Source organism: Pyrgilauda ruficollis, unplaced genomic scaffold (assembly GCF_017590135.1).
Source record: "Pyrgilauda ruficollis isolate IOZ18807 unplaced genomic scaffold, ASM1759013v1 scaffold4, whole genome shotgun sequence".
In the NCBI taxonomy this organism is placed as follows: Eukaryota; Metazoa; Chordata; class Aves; order Passeriformes; family Passeridae; genus Pyrgilauda; species Pyrgilauda ruficollis.
The window spans coordinates 23,151,087-23,172,814 of NW_024525489.1; the positions used below are offsets into that span (position 1 = coordinate 23,151,087).

Sequence of the window (21,728 nt, forward strand, 5' to 3'; positions counted from 1 at the left end):
TGGGGAACATTACTATGGAAACAAAGTCTGTTTAAAAGAACATCTGTTTCTGTTTATTCCCTGCTCCAAGTTAGGAACCTTGCAGCTACAGTATCTCAACAACCACTGAAGATTCAAGTTTGGAAGGCAGACTTGGCACTTATTATAAACAACACATTTACTATTTCAAGACATTTTCCAAAATGGAAATAGAGGAGTTCCTTTAAACCAGCAGAACGTTGTCCAAACAGCCTGCTAACAAATGGAACTGGCTTGTCTGCCACTAGCACTAGGGTCTTACTTTAATCTCAAAACAGCTACTTCAGCAATTAAGACCACAATTAGCCTAATTAATGGGGAGCTATGTTTGTAGCATGTTCTCACACCTGCTGGTCTTTCTGGTTGTACAGCTTCACAATAAGCACAGTCCTGTTACGCTTTACGAGACATGTAATGGTTTCCAGAATTTCCTATGAAAAAACCTTGCATACCACTAAATTAAAGTATGAAATCCATCCAGCATTCAGCTTAGAATCATAGAAGATCACTATCTTCAAGAGAAGAAGCAAGTGGGAAATTACAGACACAGGTTTTTCAAAGTAATTCTTGTATTGCAAGGGGTTTGTTTAAATTTTTAAATCACTTCAATGCTTGCATTTTACAGCTAATGAATGGCCACAATTCAGAAGCATGAGACTACAGAACTAGAATTCCATCCCTGTGCAACCCTGACACAACAAATGTCTGCTCACCTGTTTGTGCATTTCATGTCACAGGATTTTGAGATGCCTGTCAAGAGCCATAGAGGGAACTAACAGGTGGGAATCCTGCCAACACCTCCGTTCTCATACCTCCCCAGCATCACACACCCAAGCTCAGAGCAGAGTGCAGAAAACACACAAGTCCTGGCCCTGAGTTACCTTCCCCCACTGAAGTTACCTTCCCTCACACACAGAGGACAACATGGAAGCTGAAGGCCTGTAATTGCACATAGGTGTTTAGGAAAGGTTGTGCCATCATACCTGCTCCATGCCTTTGCTATATAAGTCTTTTGCTCCTGCCACAGCAGCAAGATTGTTCGCCTCAGCTGTTGCCTAGAAAACATGGAGCATCCTTTGTCATTCACAGCATTCCCAGGTTTTACACAGCACTGCACTCCAAACATACCCCCAAAACCTCCAGAGTTCCTGATGGCCAGGAAAAGGCCACACAAAAGTAAGTGAAGTTTAGCAATATACATTAAAACACATTGCTGCCTTTCTTCAGCTTTCTAGCCCAGCTGCAAACAAACCTCAGCTTGCTCATACAGGCTTTTCATCATGAGCAATCTCTTCTGAATGCTCTACTGTTAAAAAACACATAAGGGTCACTAAACTATTATATTTTAATTCTGGCACTGGATTACTTCCAGTACCAGAGAGGAAAGAAGGAAGCTGGGATTATTTCTACGTTACAGATGTACAGTTTTGGTATCAATTGTAATTGTCAAGTTTGTTAAGAATTTAAATCTTATTTTCTACCTGTGTCACGTCAGGGACAATTAATGTAGTTAAAGCTGCAAGATGTAATTTTCTGGATATCTCCCAGCCAAACAGCAAATTACAGGAAACTAATGCTTAGAGAGTACAGGAGCTAAAAAACCCAATCAACCAGACAGACCCCAGCTCTATTTGGTTGATTTAATTTCATTTGGTTGATGAAACTGAGGGGAAAGTACCCAACCATCACAGTTCAGGTGGCTTTCAAAGTACACAGATCCTTCCAGAACTATAACTGGGGGTGGGGGGGAGACTCAGGCCCACAGCAGTCATGATTCCTCAGTTGCAAAGAACTTATAAAACACACATCATCTAATCAGATTATTTGAAAGAAAATAAAATACCTGCAGCATAGATTTCGGATGAGGTAGCTCCTCTCCTTGATAGATTTTAATGTAAGCCTAAATGGGAGGAGGAAAGAAAGATTTATTTTTCTAAACATTTATGTTTAAGAAGAGTAAGAAATGAGGGACGATACAAAGACAGAGCTCAGATTATTTCTCTGTAATAGTGCTAAATACTAAATTATGCAATTTTCCTCACAGAAGTCTGGCAATTTTTTCCCCTTCACTTTCCTATGCCTGAGACTGCGGCCCAGCAGGGCAGCAGAGCACCCTGAGAAGACATCACCACTGTCCCAAGACGTGACAGGTTTTGACAGCAGGTTTCTACTCCCTCAGATGCATAAGGTCTTTGCTAGACAGGGAATCCTCACCCATAACAGAAGAGTGGAGATGACTATCCCAGCCCTTCTGGCAAGAGGTCTGCCCAAACTAACCCCAGTGCTGGGAGTACCAATACTTACATTTCCCCACATGCCTTGATCTACTGAGGTGTAGGAGGAAAGAAAACACATCAAGGCACTTTTTACAGACAGAGCTGAGCAGACAATACACTCCCAGAAGCTAAGCAGGCAGCCTATCCCACTGTGCCCCACCCCACTTATCCTCAGGTGTCCTTTCTTTCCCCAGGGTTTCAGGGGGCTGGAAGAGAACACAAACTTCATTTCTTGTCCAGCCCCCACAAGCTGGCCCATGGCACAGCTCCTGGGGACAGGGAAGTGGGGCACAGCAGGCAGCAGCAGCCATTCCAGTGCTCTGGACAAGCTGTGCAAGTTACACCAGCAAGGCCACTCTCAGCCTCTTGAGGGGGGTCTGTCCTCACACCACTGCTGCCTTCCCTCCCTGCCCTGTCTGCAAGCCCCAGGCCTGAGGATTTTTTGCTCCAAGGAGGAGAGAACAAGGTTATCAGGGTCCCCATGTACTCAATGCTCTAGGTTGCAGAACAACCTACAAAAACCTACAGAGTTATACAGGACTCTGTTCCCTTGATACCCTCCTTGCTACTGTAGCTATTTCCTCCAAGTAAAGCCCTACAGTTTCCAACTCAGGCCTCACAATCTCAGCTTCAGATGCATAGTCCCAAGGGAGCAGTCCTCTTTAGTTACATAAGCATGGCATTTCTGCAGCACCCCACAGCACTGCTTCCTGACTGGACACAGGATGCCAATCAGCTTTCCAGTAGAAGTTTTACACTTGGGTTTTTAGGATGCAGTCCTTTCTAAACTGCTGCTGAACATGCACTCCCTGCACTGTACCTGAGTGGGTCCTACCAGAGAAAAACTGGAGCAAAAAGCAGCGTGCAACCACGTAAACAGAGAGTGAACCTCTGCGCTCCCGTGCTGATTTTACACTTGCCAGAACAGCCACCACTTCTGCATCCCATACCATGTCTTTCCTTCAAAAAGTTACTTTGTTGTACAAGTGAAGTTAAATGAGCTCTGGTCTCAAATTCCTTCCTTGCATAGTCTGTTTCATAACATCAGCCTAACTTTTCTACCCCAAAAGTAGCAATGCAAAGTTTCTGTCTTGAGGAGACAGTGGCATCATTCCCACCAAGCCAACTGTCCTTCCAATTAAAAAAAAAATAAGGCTACACACACCAGACCAATCCCTGGTGATGCAGAGATTATGTTATCACATTTCTGCTGGTGTCACCATGATACCAAAAAAGCTCAAGACTAACAGCTGTGAGTATCCTACATAAATATTTCAGAGCACAGTGGTGCTACACATGCAAGTGTTTAGAAAGCATCTTCTTTGCATGTTAAAAATCCAGAAGGGAGTATCTGAAATTTTCACTGCATACCTAGCAGTTTAAGAGCTGTTTTTCTATCTGTAAAAACTACATGAGACCTACTTTAATTCAAAATAACCAAAACAAAAAAAAAAACCAAAAAAAAACAAAACAAAAAAAAAAAAACCAAACAAAAACCCACCAACTGGGATTTCAAAAAAATAATCTAATAAAGCTTGAGCTATTTCAGCCTACTCACAGAGAGGAAAATAAAAGCCACCAACCCACAAATTTTGCTAACAGTAGCTTGCAAAGAGCTGTACTGTTAGGAAGTAGTGTGCCAGTTCTGGAAAGTCAGAGTAATGAAGTGAAAATAAAAGTGAGCTGATCAACGAGTGTCAGCCTAGATATCTTATCTTCTCTGGGAACAACATGGCCTAAAATTAGAATACTGTCTTTTAAGCTATTAACAGAAATAATTAGTATGAGTTTGCTTACCTTGAAGTATTCTACAAGATCTCTACAGGTCACCTTGGATCCACTAATCTCTTTTTCTACCAAGTTTTCAGGGGCAAGCAGTAATGGTATCAAATTCCGCAGTTCATTCTTAAAATCCTCATCTATATCTAGTAAAATTCAATCAATTTCAAGAAAAAGGTGGTTAGTTTTCAATCTTGTATCTCTTAAAGGAACACTGATAGCCCACAATCCTTCTAAATCCACAGCATCACAACTCTGAACTGCCTTTTTAAGGTATTTAAAGGCTTATATACATAATATAGCTTCAGTAAGTTCCACCTACTCTTAATCTACCCATCTTAACTCCAGACTGGGAGAACAAGGTTCCACTGTCCTTTTAATATTTTAAGTGCATTTCCCCAATCACACCAATGCACAATGACCTCACAGGTGTGTGCCCTCAGCATCCCACCACTGCAACTCACTTTTATAGCCTCTGCCATTCTGACGCATTCCCTCCGTTGGGGGACACGCATCCATTGGAGGAATCCTGACTGCCTCTCATTCTGCAGTAGCAGAACCCTATGGCTTTTATTTCAGCCATTTCAGAGCTGACCTGTGGTTCAGCAAGTTCTTAGAGAAAAGCCTTTCCAAAAAGTTAAGTCTTTTATCTTGGGAATTCTGCCCTCTGGAGCCCTTAGTTATCTTTGGAATCTCTATTTAATGACCTTTAAGCATGTCTCAAGTTATCAGATTACAATGAACAGCTACACACAAAGACATCCATTCCCTCTCCCTGCTTAGTTCCTCTACTTTTCAACCACTAAAAAGAGCACACAATGCACATTTCTAAATTCTGCAGCTTCACCTTTTAGCCTGGTATTTTCCAGTCAGGCATTTCAATAGCTAACCATTACAGTGCTTGACTTCCATCATATACAAAAACAAACTCAGTGATCTGAATCAAGAAACACAAAATTAAAAGCTTCCTACCATTCAATCTCCCATCAAAATTTGGATTTGTTGCAACTTTAAGACCAGGGTGGGGCAACAGGAAACACCCAAGATTACTGAAACAGGAGTGAATATGCTTCCTTACATTCTGTAGCTCTTCATGTTGGTTTTGCTTTACCTGAAGGAAAAAAAAGGCATTAAGAACTGCTACCAGTTCTACAATACTGAAGTCGAGATTAACCATCATCTTAAAAGTACTAAGAGCACAAAACTGTGTTTAAGCTTTTATTTCTGAACCTAATAATGTAAACTTTGCCTGTAAGTAGAAACACCACAGATGTATTTTATTAGCACATGGAGCCAGCTCATGATGCATCATTGTCTTGACAGCAAAGTGTCACATAGAAGATCAGAACAGGACTACTGGAGACAACTTACCTGCAACCTTTTCTCTAGGAACTTTTTTCCTCCTTCCAAGCCATATGCATGTTCATAAGGATAACTCCAGTCTCTAATTAAGAACATTAATGTCTGCAACAGGAAGAACAACAGCAGTGAATGGTTTGAATAATTTCTAAGGTCAAAAATTCTAACATGTGTGATTATTTTAAGTATTTGGCTGCTCTAAAACTAAATATATTATAGATTACAAGCAAGGATACTATGTAAGTTTTCTGGTATATCTGGCTGCTCTAAATGTAGCAGCCTTGTACTTCTGTGGTGCAAGTGTTTGCTTGTTTAAAAAACCAACTAAACAGAACTCCACCAAACAGGACCCTTCCTCAGAACCATCTCCCACCAGCAAGGACCAACCATATCTCAGAATAATATAGAAGAAATTTTTCTCATTAACACCTGCATATCACCTGACATTTTGATTCCTTTTATGCCTTATAACTCAAGCAAAAAGCTATACTTCCCCAAAATGTGATCCTCTTCAGCACTTTTCCATTGGGTTTTTGCAAAGCCATGTGGCAATACTGAAGGAAAATTAGTCTTGCAAAGAACTGGTTACCTTCAGCCCAACTAATTTATCTGCAGAAATTATCCTGAGCTCATTTTCTACACATTCAACTGCTTAAATCCATTTAACACATAGTTACCTGAAACGGCTTTTGGTAGATTTCTTCCATAGCTAATCTTCCATATTCTGTAAACAACTGAGAGAAAGAACAGTGTAAGGATGTGCTACACAGAAAACACATGTTTCTGCTGTGAAATATTCTATTATGCCTTTAAAAATAAAGTATTCAATCTTATAGTTTACTATAGGTTTCAATTTTATATCTTACTATAGGTTGAGAATGGCAAACAAACCTCAATAATGAGTATACTAACCCTCAATAAGATTCAGGTAGGAGACATGATTCCCACAGGCTTCACAGTGCCATTCCTGAACTGTCAACACACTGCAGTTTTAAGTGGGTGGCTTGTGGGCTATTCTCAGAGAAAAGCTGGCTGCATTTCTCACCAAGTCAGCTTCCAACACTTGCTTCCTAGGCTAAGAAGCTAAGCCTGTCTAACATTTGCCCCTTACTTCCCACAAAAGGTTTATTCCTGGAAATCCCAGGGAACTTGGCTCTAGCCAATATATCAGACATTTAAATACAAGCCAAGTTCAGCAGCTTCTCAGATCTCTGCTTCACCTCATGACCTTAACTAATAATTGTTCCTTCCCTCCAGTATAAAGGCAAATATCAGCAGTCCTCCCCTGACTATTTTCACCATCTTTAACACCTGCAGCAGCATTCCTTGCTGGCCTGAGCAGGCCAAGCCACCACAAGAACAGGAATGAGGGACTGTGCTGGCTGCTTCAGCACAGGTCAATACTGGCAGGGATCCATGCCAGCCTCCTTACAGATACCGCAGGTCAAGATGACAGAAGCACACCAGAACTCTCCAGTACCAGCAATCATTACTCTGCATTAAACTAACTCCGGGAGGGTCTCAGGTAGATTATGGCTCAAAGGACAGCTCTGGTGTTGATCAAAAGAGCACCTGGGAACTTACAAGACTAATTTAACACAGCTTAACTTCCAAGCCCTTGTCACCCTGAGCTAAAACAGCTGTGAAATGGCCAAGCATCCACAAGAGTCTCGTGTCTTTGACCGAAACTCTTTACCTCATTCACTTCCCTGCTAAATGCAAAAGGCAGTCAGAGACTAACAGTATTTCACAATTACATAAATTCCTGTTAAAACAGAAATTCAGAATTTCCTTCCCTCAGATCATGATTCCCTGCTGCAACTTTAAATGCATGGGTGTCCCCTACCCAGTGCTGGCACTTATCCTTCTCTTCCCTTCTTTCCTTCAAATCTCACCCTCCAGTAGAACAGAGACAGATTGCTTTATTCAGATTACAATGAGCCGGTTAAAGGACCAAAATCTTCAGGGAAGCCTGGCTTTCAAGTAATTACCTACAGATTTTTTTGTTTTCACTGCTTGGTTGGGTTTTTTTGGGGTGTGGGGGGTATAGGCCCAGTGATACAGCCATGCTAATTGAGAACAGCTTCATAAGACTACTTTTAGTTAGTGCTCTTTTACTTCCAGCACTGGCAGCCAGTCTGTTGCAGCATTGAACACACACAGAACAATTTTAAGCTGTGACAAGGTCATGGCCTTGGCATTTGGTAATACACAAGCTATTCTCTAAAGCTGCAGGTTTTAAGTTAAGGAGATAAGGTTCTTGCACCATTCTCATGAAGCCATAATTCAGTGGCCTTTAACCACGATGTTGCATTAGAGGATAAAAACCCCATGGTGAAGAGAAGACATTCTCCTGCTTTAATTTCTAAGCAGAATAAAACTCTGAAGAAGTTTCTCAGCTGAAAAACAGAGATGGCTTCTGGGCAGAAAACTCTGGCCTGACCCAAACTCCAACACTTCCTTACAAACTGGTTATGAAATAACATCCATTTTCCTATTTTAGGAAAAAAGTGAAACACTGGAATTTCACCATTAAGGATTTCCATAAATCATTTTAATTTCTCATTTTTTCAGGAGTTTCAGAACTTGCAATACAGAGAACAGACTCTAAAAGAATCAGCCAGATTAGAAGCCTGTACTATTTTACCTCTGCACTGGCACAGCAGAAGCATCATAGAGTTGATGTAAACACAGTTTTTATAGACTGTACCAGTTTTAGTATCAGGTCAAATTCAGTGTTCTACATGAAGCAACAAACTACATGAATCTCCCAAGTCAGTTACATGGATAGTAACTTCTAGAACATTGTCAAGACTATCAGTACAGTTTAACATAAATTCACCATATTCCTACCTGCAAGTGTTGAAGGTCATCTTCCTGAATATTCTGAGACAAGTTGTATACCTGCAAGAGACAGTCAGAGTTACAGTGTCACATGAAACCACCATCTTACATTCATGTAGTCTCTTTCACATATTGAGTAGTTTTGTTTCCTCCAGCAAAAGTGTATCTACCCAAAAGTCAGCAAGCAGAAACATGTCACAGAACACATCTCAAATAAAAGTCACCTCCTTATTCAAAAATTATTTACCAGAGCAAACTCCACAGGACAGAAGTAATGCTCTACATACTCCTGTTCCCTTTAGGTTGTGGCATGTCTGAAGAAAGCCACTTGTCACTCCTCAAAAACCTGCTCACTTTTGGCACTTCTAAGGCACAAGCTTAGAAGTAGTTTTGAGTATAGCACAATTCTCAGGAGCTTAACTGACACTTGAACAGAAGCAGCAATTTTAAGTTTGGCTGATCACAGCATAATGTCACCCCAAAGTGTACCTACAGACTTAAAAAAGATTCTGTAACACATCTGTAAAGAAGCAGTTGCTACTTTGACATCTTGGGGGGAAGGGGATCTCCCAGTTCTGTCAGCAATTTAACTCAGCCTGGCCTTGCATAACCTTGATTCCACTGAGCAAGTTGGGTAGTTTATGTACCACACTGAAAATAAGAAAAAGTGTGGAATTTTAAATCAGAGTTGGAGGAAGATACGCAGGTGAACTTTCCAAGTGTGGCTCAATAGAGCACATTCAGGATAGAGGGTTCTGCCATTATTTGCCAGCACGGATATTCTCACCTGGACAGAGCTCGTCATGGTGCTCAGGGCAAAAACTGTTGCACAGTCTTTGATAGTGGATTGGCTATCAAAGGCACCTTGGGTATCCATGAGTAGTACAGCAACCTGCAGAGTTTGAAAGAACAGCAGCAGTTAACCACATCAGGGACACTTTCACACTCCTGGCCACTGGGGTCAGTCTCTGCCCCTATGCCTGCTGATGAACCTCAGCCAGCTCCCTGCACACATGATTACACACACCCAGAGCTTAGTGAGCAGCAGCCAGAGGGCCCTGCCTCAAGCCTCTGGCCTTGCCTGCCTACCTTCTCCCAGAGAAACAGCCCTCCTTGGCCCAGTGGGGGTGCCATGCAGACTAACTGACAGCTCTCCTTCACTGGAAGAACATCAGCCTCAACTGCAGATCTAGCATAGTTCATTAGAGCTAAGAGTAACATGGTTACTTATAAATACATATATATATCTCTTAAAATAATTATTGTCAGCAGAAAACAAGATAATTGATACTGTCTGCTGGAATGACAAGGAAGGAAGCGATATTAATGAAAAAAGTTTATCAGTCCAACTCCCATCTTTGGCATCTACTACACTTCCATTCTCTTTCCCACTGCCAAGCAAAAACAAGTGATTTGTTCCCAAAGCATAAGCAGATTCACACTACATAACTGGTTTTTAACCAAAGAAATGTTTGGTTAGCTGTGAAATTTGTTAAACACCACTAAGCCACTATTTTTAAAATCCATGTCCCACAGATTGGGCATCATATGTTTCCTTTGCAAATGCAAAGGGTCTGAAATTAAAAAAACCTAAAACCAATGGTTCAGAACACAAACAGTTCAAGATCATCACCACTGTTGTGGAGTAAATATTTATTAATGACATTAAGATTCTGTTTCAGCATAAACACCTCCAAGTAAAATTTGCAGTTAAACTGACTTGAGAGTTAAAGAAGAATCAAGTTAGTGCTTTTTTTCCCTACTGTTACATTTAGTCCTTTTTTACAGACTGCTTGCTAAAATTGGAAATATGGAAGGACCAGCTTCCAGACCCTGAGGTACTTACAGCCATGCACTACACTTTACTAGAACATAGCTAGAAGCTAGAACATATTCTCACCCTTCCAAGAACAGTGTGCGTTACAGAGCTTTTCCCCCAGCATTTGTCTGTAGACAGTATTTATAGCCATTACAGTTTTACAACATTCCCAGGATAACCCATCCATCAGCCTGGACAGGGTAGACTTTGCCAAAACAAAGTACTCTCAGAATGAGACTATTGTGGATTTTTTCTGCTGGGTTGTAAGAATCAGTCTCCATCCTTACACTGTAACAGTTTCCAGACATGTTACACAGCTGCTCAGGGCAAAGGAAAGCACCCAGTGTTCAAACAGCCACCGTGAAGTCCATGACATTAAAAGTGTACACAGAGGCAAAAATCCTACTTAAGTTTTAGAATGACAAAAACAGTTCAGGCTGAAAGGGACCTCTAAGGATCATCTTGTTCCAATCCCTCTGCCAAAGGCAGGGACACCTTCCACTAGACCAGGTTGCTTGGAGCCCCACCGAACCTGACCAGGAACACCTCCCGGATGGCACATCCACAGCCTCTGTTTCATTTTTTAAAAAAACAAAAAACAACAAACCAAAAAAAAAAAAATTAACAACCCACCATAGAATCAAACCAGGAAGCCTACAACTCCTGCAAGGGAAACCCTGAGTAAATCAAGGTAAGTTAAGCACTCACCTTTGTTCCATTAGGTTTTTCAATTACAAACACTTCACTCCAAATCTGAATGCCAGTGGTTTCCCGTTCACATCCACCTCTCCATGTAAACCCGGTCAATGGCTCGGTGTTTCCACCTATCCAGCAAGGAGAAGTCTACAAAACAAAAGGAAAAACTTATGTAAAACCAAGGAGGAGTTTTCTATTTTTTTTAACATGCTATGTTTTAGCAGACTTCCACACTGTTATTACACTTTCCTCAGAGCCAGCTGACAACACTACACAAAATATTAAAACACAGTGCTACTCTGCTGTGTTTCAAGATCATCCACAAAGCAACCCCATGGTATCTGAGTGGCTGCACAACTTTTCAGTCACTGAAATATAAGTGTGCACAGTTTTTGAGTCTCCAGCACTCAGAGGTATTGAGAACAGCACAGTTTTGTCCACCAGTTCCACTCTCACAGCTGAGAAAACTCTGCTCAAACACAATGGCAGATATTTCAGCTCAGGAACAGCCACAGGAATCTCTGTAAGAGACAAAACACCTGATCTTAACTTAATCCTCTCCCTTCCCCCTCACTAGCAGCTGCCTAAGCATCTGAGTCTCTACACTAACAGAAGCCAGTACCAGACTCCCAATGCCACCTTGCAGAAGCCACTGAGAATAGACAAAGACCAGAAGATTCACAGGCTATACTTGTCAGTTACAGAGAAAAGGTCAGTGTAAGACTTTGATAGATACCAATCAACCCAACCATATTAGAGTTGAGAAGCTATCTGAGAGGTAAGTACAGGTGGCAGCTAACAGTCCTGGCTGATGGAATTGTAATGAGCTCTTCAAGGATAGGCAGGGCAGAGCAGCAGCTCACCCACAAGAATCCAGCCATTATATGAGCACATCTAACCCAGAAATGTAGCTCATGCACTGGCAAGTAAGGAGGATGAGCAGGCACCCTAAGGAAGTTTCACTTTGATAGGTTTTTCTGTAGCTCCCTCATCAGTTAAACTGTTGTCTGCCTGCCACTTCTTTCATGGAGGATTTCAGTATATACAAAGCTTTCTTTCACAGGCTAGAACACAGCAAGCTCGCATAAGAGACATTTAATGAATTGCCTTGAACTGCCCAGAGTAGATTACCAGCCAGGAAAGAGTCCGCTGAGAAGGTCAAAGTGAAGATTTCTCAATTCACTTCTGGGCTCTACCTTGCTGACTCGACACTGGGAATTTTCAGATAACGGCTCAAGACATTTCTTCACATTTCAGAACACAGCAGGAGTACCCAGGGACTGAACAGAATAAAAATACTTGAAACAACTAAGTGAAACTGCTTACTTCTGAAGGGGGGATGGGAAAAAACCTGCACAATTTCCTCATGCCTAGCAGCAAGCAGGAAATCCAGCAGTTCTGTACTAGCATTCTCCCAAACAACCCAGAGTTGAGTGCACCACTCAACTCTGCTACTTGGATCAGACAAAGGTGAGATAAGCAGATAAAAATTCAGAAAATGAACACAGGTATGCAAGTAAAGAGTTCTACAGGGCTTTACAGGTGAGTTGTTTGAGTTTGGTTGTTTGGGGTTTTTTTCCCCTTTGCTTGTTTATTTTGATAGGTACATTCACCTCTACCAGAGGCACGACACAAAACCTGAACAGCTTATCCCTGTAGTTTTTCTATCCCAGAAGATGCTTATGCTTCCACAGACCACTCTAGAAATGAAAGCTCCAAGCCTACTTTGTGCTGCCGCACACTCCAGATACAGTTTGACAATGCTGTATCATATCTCACAAGTACATGTCAATGGACTACAGCTTTTTACTTTTCAAAAAGAATCTTTTATTCAGTATGTTCCATTTCTCTTTTATACAAGAATACTTTAGACCATTTTGGTCCAGACATTATTCCTTTTGTATTCCTCCTAATTGTAACAAATGAGATCAAAACTACACAGACAGTTTGACAAGTCCCTCAATGAGCACTACATATGACCTCATTTGATTTCACAAGTGATTCATATCCCAGGAGACTTTGGTGTTTGAACAGGCTCAACTTCACCTGAAGTTGCTTCATCTTATGGACGATGTACTTAAGCCTGCCTCTGACCAACCTCTGCAACACTCCTAGCTTGTTACCTGCATCTCTCCTTAGCTAAAGCTCAGTATTTTAAATATCCATCCATCAAGCTGGCTTGAAAGATATTCAGGAGATGGAAGGAGGAAAAAAAGGCTCTTACCTGAAATCAAGCTAGAAGTTGCTTTACAATTTTATCTCAGTCACCTAAAGGGTAACTTCTCTAACTGTACTCCACACTAAGGAAAAGCCTGATGCAGCTTTATTTGCCTAGTGCATTAATACACAGTTCACCTTGAGGATTAATTCAAAATAAAACCTGACACTCCTGTAAAAAAATAAACTTTTACATCTAAACTTAGAGGTATTGCTGCACCCAACTCTTACTAAAGCTTAAGGCCACTGGATCCTTGCAGCAGCTTGCTTGAGTACACAACTGCTGCTGTTCCATTTCAAAAGAGCAATCACAGCACTAAGGATCAGTGCTTGAAATGACATGTCCACCTCCCTGAAGGCAGTGATCCACCTCTGCCATGCCAAAATCCTACCTGTGACTTCAGCTGGCACCACTGAGATTTTTACAATGGCAACTTACCACATGACCTCTGGCACTCAGTTTAAGACAAAAAAAACGAGATTCTGAAGGTTTTATTGGCAAGTTTTTCATTATGCATGTTAACGTCCACATAAAAGGACACCCCAAAATTGCTTGATTGGCACATGAACTGAATGCAGTTGTTTTAGTATTCTGTGCAATATTTAGTTCACAGAAAATACATACTTGCAACTGAGCCTGACTAAAGATGGAGGGCTCAGACTAAGTACTATAAAACTATACCAAGATCTCTCCTCCTGTACTAAATTTGGATAAGCAGAGGATATCATTTGACTTCATACAACTCAAAAGTGCTCCAAAGAGGAGGCGTTGCATTTATCCTCCATCACCCCCAGTTCCCATCAATCAGTTTGCAGCAGTTCTGATGCTTGTCAAACTCCCTCCCTAAGCCAATTTACGTCACTGAGCTGGCAGAAAAACAATTCAGCAAAGTGCAGTGTCTTCTGATGCATCAGTGAGTTGGATCAGCTCAACTAAGGGTCTGCAAGCAATACATCTTCAGAATGGAAATACCTGGCCAGAAGCAGCACATGGAGAGCAAAACTTCTCTGCTCTTGGTAAGAAACAGTTGTTAGAGTACATGGCCAAGCTTGCTTTCACCTTCAGTTTAAGAAAAACAAATGCTATTTTGAAGGACATTTATAGAAAACTGAGAAAAGTGACTGCACAATAAAGGAAACAGAGAGAGCTGATACACAAGGCTGAAACAGCATTTCAATCTGTTTTGCATTATGAACATTTGTTTTATTTCACAATCTGAAAATTAAGAGTATTTGCTTAAAGCCCAGCCCTTCTGTTTTCAAAAGGAAACTCTCACTACCTCTACCCAGCCTGGCACCTTGCTCAGATCATTGTACGTAGGAATTTGCATTTTTCTTTGTTTGCAGGGATTTGTGGGGGTTTTATTGTTTGGTTAATTTTGAGCACCATCCATAATAAATGAAACATTTTTCTCCCTAGGTTAAAAGAGTCTCAAGAAGTTAGGAGTACCGGCTTGCTACTCTGTATTCCTCCTACCCTGAAACACTATCCTCAGGGTCTTTCTTCCACAGCTCTTTAAAAATGAGGGAGAGGAACTCAGTAACAGGCACCACTGGGATTGAGAGAAGGAAGTCTTCATTTGCCAACTACCAGAAGTTTTTCAGCTGTACTCTCATACTTCCTGTAACTGCAGCATTCATCTTGATTTTCCCTCAAGCCAGCTAGCACAAATTAGCTCCAAAGAACAGTGCACAAAAAAGGAATCAGTTCTGGGTTTCTAAGAGCTTCAAAATGCAACAAAACACTGACCTGTCAATATTCACAATGCAGACTAAAAGAAACACCCCACAACCTGTGACAGGCAGATGTGTATGGTTCACAGAACACCCTACTCCACCTTCTCCATGTAAGCCAAGGGTTCAAAACAAGACAATGCTAGCCAAAAGCTACAAACTGAATGAAAAAATTAAACTTTGGGTCAGGCATTAATCAATCAATAACTTAAAAGGATTTTAAGAGTTCCTGGACTGCATTCAGAAATGCATTCCAAGCAGCAAAAAGGAAACTTTCTCCTTTTTGCCATACATCAGAGCTAAATCTGCTTAAATATCTGGTACGATTTTTATTTTTGCAACAATGGGAAAGCAAGTGCTATAACGTGATTTCAGGAGATAAAAGTCAAACCAAGGCTCCTTCAAGTCACTGCCTGGAAAACCCTTCCCCAAAGCTCAACTAGAAGGCCATCACACATCATCATCCAAGTTCTTCTTGTGTCCACTTACACTGGGACACCAATAAATTCCCTTGATAACTGCAAGATAGGGTACATTGAAAAACTCACTTAAATACCCTTCTTCACAGTGTAGAAGCAGAGTAGCTGACTTCCCCTCCCCCAATATATCAGAAAATTTTGACCTGCTATATTTATGCTCAATTTAACAAACCCAAAGAGGAGTTACTAAAATACCAAAGTTCTCCTGCAGGAAAAAACCAAACTACTCACCCTGTTATACATGTATCTAAGCATGAAGTCCAGCAAAAAAGATTTTCCTTTGCGGAAAGCTCCTGCTACAGACACAACTACTATGTTAAGATCTTTAATATGTTCCTGAAGCAAGATTTTTTCCAATGCTGATTCATCTAATTCAAAGTTATGGTCATCTTCATGAGCAAGGACAATCTGTATGGGGCGCGGCTTATCCAGTTCCACCTCGTCATCCGAGTCTGGCAGGGCATCTGAGTCTGGCAGGGCATCTGAGTCTGGCAGGGCATCATCCTCTTCTTCTTCATAAAGCTTACCTGCAAATTGACAGGGGAGAACACATTAGGAAGTCACAGCTTAGGGCAAGAAACACTTTTCTTTTTTTCACTTTTGTGAAGCCTTGAGCTGGGCTTACATCTCCAGCAGCAGCAGGATGATGTTCCTGGGAAAGCGAAGAGGTCAACAGTAGCTCCCTGTCCATTTTCATCAGCTTTGTGTCTAGCCTATATCTCAGATCTTCTCTCTTTCAGATATTCTTTATGTATTAAAGAATCACAAAAAAAGCCCAACCCTGATTTTCAGCTTCAAAACCCCTTTTAAAGGCATCTTAAGTCAAGGGCCTTTTATCTGGGGAAAAAAAAAAAAAATATTGTTTCAAAGAAGCTTGAAAGGGGACTAAAAAAGGGCATTTTTATATCACCACGTTCTTGCTGTGAGGGTGTCAGGGGAAATTAATGTTTTCTGTCAACAGGTTTGTTTGCCAACAGGTACAAGCAAGACCACGGATCTAATATGGAAGTCCAGGATAACAAAAACCAGATGAATAAGCTCCTCTCTAATTCCAACACTGTTTCAAGTCTCAATACAGCACAGACTTTAGAGCAAGTCTATTCCCTGTTTGCAAGACAATAAGCTACTGAACATGCGCATGCCCTAACACTTCTGGGAAAAGAAAACAAAAAAAGTTGAAGTAGTTTCTGGCTTCATATTCTTCCTACAATGCACTATTAAGCAAGATTTAGCAACAGTAAGTATAAACTCTTTAAAAACAGTTAAGAGACTATTTTAAACACAATTTAACAATTAGTAACTTTTCAGGATAAAACAGTAGCTGAAAAAACTATAACTCAAAGTTACTAATGAATGACAAGGTAACACAGCCCTTCAAACACACACTACACCAGTACCAACATCCTATATTCCTGACTTCTAAAATTCAGGAGTTAATTGGATTAGAGGCCTAAAAGAAAACCAAACTACCCTATCCAAGGTGAAGTCTTCTCTCTTGTTCAGGCACCACAACACGGAAGTTTGTCCAATAGCAGAAATCAACTCTACCATTCCTGACTCTACTTTTCCTGGCAAGCATCTGGAAAGCTTCTTTGTGCTTACTGAATTGCCTCCCACTCCCAATTTAAATTTTGCCATGTTCTATTGGAAGCCCATGTGCAAAAACCTGACCAAGGCACCTTCCTACCAGTTACTTATCTGGGATTATCACATATGATTTTCAGTACACTGTCCTTCTAGTCATGTTTCCATTTCCAAGACAAGGCAGCAGCCACCCCCAATCCCTTGATGTGTTGCTCACAGAGAGGTTTCCTGTGGAAGCAGCCCACTAGGAGTGTTCTCCTGCAGGATGCATCCATGAGGCACCATGGAACACACAGTTTCATTCATCCATGGCAGAGAACCTGCCAATGCTCACAGGACCTGCCAAGTCATTCCTGCCAGACTTTGCATGTGAGATACCATTCCCAGCGAAAGTCTTATGAGCAGGGCTCCAGTTCTGTGGATGTAATGAGACACTGCAGTTATTATCATAATTTGAAAACTGGTAACACAGTGACCCTGAAGTTTCTCCAGCTATTTTCTCCTCACCCAGCTCTGACAACACCTCATTTAATTGCAAAATGACAGAGAATGTTTCCACTTCCAAGCATCAAATCTTGTGCTGTCCCAAAGCCCAATGGTATTAAATCTTGAAAAAATTTGGTTTGAATATATTACACTTGCATGGTGCTTGGTTTGAACAGGAAGTACACTTGAGTGGTTAAATCCTAAGCAGCTAGAACTAAACTGCAACATTATCCAAGTGAGCAAAACAGTCCTCAGCATCACCCTAACTCAAAGTGACTAACACAGCAGGCCAAAAAACTGATTATACTAGCAGGCCTGACAACTGGAAGGAGTAACTTTTAAAAGAAAATCCATTAACAGTACACCAAACTACACAAACTACACTGACTGGTCACCACTTCAGAGGAAAGTCTTTCACTTTTGGCCTCAAGGTTTTGTATTCCCAGATATTAAACAAGCCCTCTTCTCTTTTTCAAAAGAGTTTCTATACAGGCTTTGCCTCATATAGGCAGGATCCTTTGGAGGCCAGAAAATGTGAGGATAGCCCAGGTATGCAGAGACAAAGATTTTGACAATCAGAAAGAAAGCTTCCAGCATCACAGCCTACAAACATAAAGGGAATATTCTATTGATAAAAATATTCAAGTCAGATAGCTCCAAGGAGAGGTGCCTATGTTTTAGCAAACACATTCACACAATGCTTCAAAGCCTCTGCTCCAAGGTATGTCCCTGGTAGTAAGTGTAACTTGGTTACTTGGAACAGCTTCCTATTCTTTTATTTAAATACACACTTCACTTAAATACACAGCTGCAGTAAGGGATTGGGTCTGTAAACCAGGGCTGATTGAAAAATGGTTTGAAGCTACACCTGCAGCTTCTCTTCATTCACTTGGAGCCTGACATTAACCATCCTGTACCACCTGGAAGTCATCAAAACTTGTCAGACCTCAAAGATCTCAAGCTGTAGCAGCATCCTTGTGCCAGTGCAGAGCATAGCCACACAAAACCTCTTCAGGCCAAGGCGATTTCAGAACAAGCAAGTGGAATGGACCTTTATCATTAGTTATTTATAAACAAGCAAATTCTCCCTATCACAAGGAGATAGTACTATCAAGAGGTTACACAAAATATGCCCATTAAAAGCTCACATCTTGTTAACAGCATTCTGCACCACTGAAGCTCATTAGCTCAGAGGGAACAGGAGAGAAGACTCATCCTAGACCCTACTCAACTCCTATTAGATTTCACTTACCAGCAGAAATTGGAAGTCAAGTCCAGAGCACCTAGTTGGGTTTGTTTGGTTGGTTTGGGTCAAGTTAGATTGTTGGCTTTTCTTTTTTCCTTTGACTAACTAGCTTAATATATCTAAAAGTTCCCAATCTACCTACAGAAAAGGCCATCATGGCCATCAGTCAAGCACTTTAGAGGGTGGACACCTACAGTGCTGACAGCTGTGAAAGCAACTTGATCCATCCAGAAGAGCTGGTTTGATAACTTCGTGCTTGAGTAGCAGAGAACACCCCTCCTTTCAAGATTTTGGACTAGCTGGCAATTAACAGGACACACATTGCACAGGTCAAGCATGTTAACTACAGAACAAGTGCTACTGCTTGTCCCAGCAGCATAATCAGCATATGCAACCCTGTCAGGTGTCCCAGGCAGATGTCACACCCTTTTTTGATCCTTTATCCTGCCTTCTGGCTGCTCACCCTGTCACTCTGGCTAGTTGCTGTCTCAGGCAGCACTTAGGGAGTCTTTCTAGAAGACTTCAGTATCAGGGCCAGAAAAAGGTCACATTACACTTCCAAGAATTACTTTCAGTGCAGCCTCTGGAAACAAAGGTCAGGACAAGAAACACTCCCCTTCAGAGTCCAGTTTTCTGCAAGAGCACTGCAGAAGTTCTCAAAGTAGTTCATAAAATAAACATGCTGACAGCACTGTCCGGTCAACTCAGGCCAGAAGTTTATGCAATTCAGAACTCAAAGCCCTGTCCCTTGGCTGTCCCCCATTCCTCACCTGCCCCAGCACAGTCACAGTGTACTACTTAAAACTCAGAATTTAATCTGATTTGTTCTCAATCCCACAGACTGCTCTAGGTTCTTGCAATAGTCCAGTTCCAGCAAATCAAGTATAAAAGAGATGAGTACTAACTTTAGAAGAGGTGGCATTCACAGAATGGCCACTTCTACACTAACTTCTACTACTACACTACTTCTGCTTCCTAGCCTGCTGGACAGTGCTTGCAAAGTTCACGGCAGCATCCCTTTATAGGTCTCCGTAACAATACTTCCTAGCCTGCTGGACAGTGCTTTGGACTTGCAAAGTTCACGGCAGCATCCCTTTATAGGTCTCCGTAACAATACATGTCAGTACTACTAGAGAGGCAACCAAAACAACAGATTTTTGTTGGTTTGGGGGTTTTGTTTGTTTTTTATAGTCCATTTTAACACTTTGCTAAGCCCAGTTTCATCCCAGTAATGGAGTTACCAACCCAATACATTCACATAGGGGTTGGTTGTTTGAGAGGAATGTTCCATGTTCTGCACACACAAGAGAGAGGCAACACTGCCTCCTGCCACAGGATTAAAGACTGATACATCCACCAAGCTCACTCATGGGGTTGATCACTATGCTGTTAGAAATTCCCATGTGCACAGGTCTGAACCTCAGGCTTTTAGTACATACACAAGAGTTCTCATCTGTCAAACCATATGGCACTAGAACTTGTAGCACAGAGCTGCAGGCCCAGGAACTCACAGCTATATTTTTCATTTTTCGAGATGTTCACCTGACCTTTGAAGTTTCTCTAGTACTGAAATAACAGACTTCAGACTAAGGTCACATCTGCTGCTCTGTCTGGAGCTGATGCAAAAAGATCATCAACTGGATGTGCCCCTGAAGTCTGCCATCCATTCACACCTACTACTGTGGCTGTTCACCAGTCAGTCCCTATGTCACTTTGGCTTCTTCCAACCTGAATTATTCCATTAGAACCTGTGGGCTAATGCATGCTTCTGACTGACACAATCACTTCCTAAACCAGGTCAAACAGGATGGGACACGCAAGAGAAGCAACATTGTGCAGCAAGACACAGAAGCAGATAGATTTGAATGGGAGCAAATATAGCCAAGGGAAGATACTACCACTCAGTTTTCCCCATAAACTCCTCACTCCACTCAGTAACAACTACAGCAGGACTGCTATTTATTCTCACCAGCTAAGTACCCAGAACAAGCACCATTTGTTGAAATACTAAGCCAGATTTTGAGAACAGTAGCTTCTTGTATATGCAGACAGTATTTCAACTGAACAAACCCCACTAAATAACCCATTTCTTAAAGCATGAGGTAAAATGAAAAGCCAGTTCCTGCTTCCCCTAAGTACACAGCCAGCAGCTGACCTACTTGTCCTGCAGTGCAAGAACACGAGTGTGAAAACATCCAGATACCTGCATGCCATGAAAATAAGAGACAGCCTGCTTTAAATGCAAATTCTTCTCTTTAAGCACTTTAATTGACAGAAAATAGTTACCTTTGAGTTTCAACCTAAATACAGCTTGAACTCTTTGAACACATTATCCACATCCTTTCATTAAAAATAAAAAATAAAAAAAAGCACATACTAATTGCTAAACTCATTTGGTTTTAGATACAGTAAAGGTTTTTGATCAACAAGCACTGAATCACAATTAGTAACGGCTTCTGTGGACAGTGAGTTGAACAGAATTACCCACAAATGCAGCAGAACATTAAAATATTTTAAATCCCATTTGCTTTTTAGTTTTAAGTCACTTTCATTAGTGTAGCTGTCCCTCCATAGTCTGTCCCTCAGTACTTCCATTTGCTCTATCACAAGGCGTTTAAAGAGTATAAAGCTGCAAATCTTCTACCTGGTAGTCTTAGTATCTTGCTTGCACAAAAACCTGCACTTCGCTAGAAGTCAACTTCAAATCAAGACTTCCAGCACCCCTAGACACTTCAGCTTTGAGCATCCCTGAACTCTTTTTCCTGGTGCTCTACAGCACCACACATTTGCCTCCATTCAACAGCAGTTCAAGTCCCCTGCTCACATTTCAATACAGATGCTTGACAGGCTCCCCCACCATCACCTGAACGGCAAAAAGCAAACTGAAGTGAGCTACACTAAGCTCAAGCCATCTTGCTTGAAATTTTGTTCAACCTCCACACGCTGAGGGAGTTCATGGCTTGAATCAAAAGCTTAAAATAATTTATCATGAGGAAACTGCTGCACTGCATTTCAAAGTAAGGCATTCTCCCAGTGCTTCATGTAGGAAATTTTCCTTGGAGAGAAGGGAGACAAAGTGCTTAAACATTTCTTGTTTTGATGTAGTGAACGAAGGGAAGTGTAGGCATGTGTGAAGTGAGTTCCAGAGCACAGAAAGAAAATATGTTAACCTTCAAACCTTATTTGGACAC

General features: G+C 41.4%; 1 protein-coding gene across 3 annotated transcripts in view; it reads right to left on the reverse strand.

The window, feature by feature from the left end:
- ATL2 (atlastin GTPase 2) overlaps positions 1-21,728 on the reverse strand; it is a 40,815-nt gene that overhangs the window by 4,972 nt on the left and 14,115 nt on the right. For all 3 annotated transcript variants that reach the window (XM_041476853.1, XM_041476854.1, XM_041476855.1), the window contains 10 exons: positions 15,453-15,748; positions 10,804-10,938; positions 9,064-9,168; positions 8,286-8,336; positions 6,110-6,166; positions 5,445-5,537; positions 5,046-5,184; positions 4,092-4,219; positions 1,862-1,918; positions 1,002-1,073 (listed from right to left, as the gene is read on the reverse strand). In XM_041476853.1, coding sequence (XP_041332787.1) covers positions 1,002-1,073; positions 1,862-1,918; positions 4,092-4,219; positions 5,046-5,184; positions 5,445-5,537; positions 6,110-6,166; positions 8,286-8,336; positions 9,064-9,168; positions 10,804-10,938; positions 15,453-15,748 — 1,133 coding nt within the window. The remainder of the gene's footprint in view (positions 1-1,001; positions 1,074-1,861; positions 1,919-4,091; positions 4,220-5,045; positions 5,185-5,444; positions 5,538-6,109; positions 6,167-8,285; positions 8,337-9,063; positions 9,169-10,803; positions 10,939-15,452; positions 15,749-21,728) is intronic.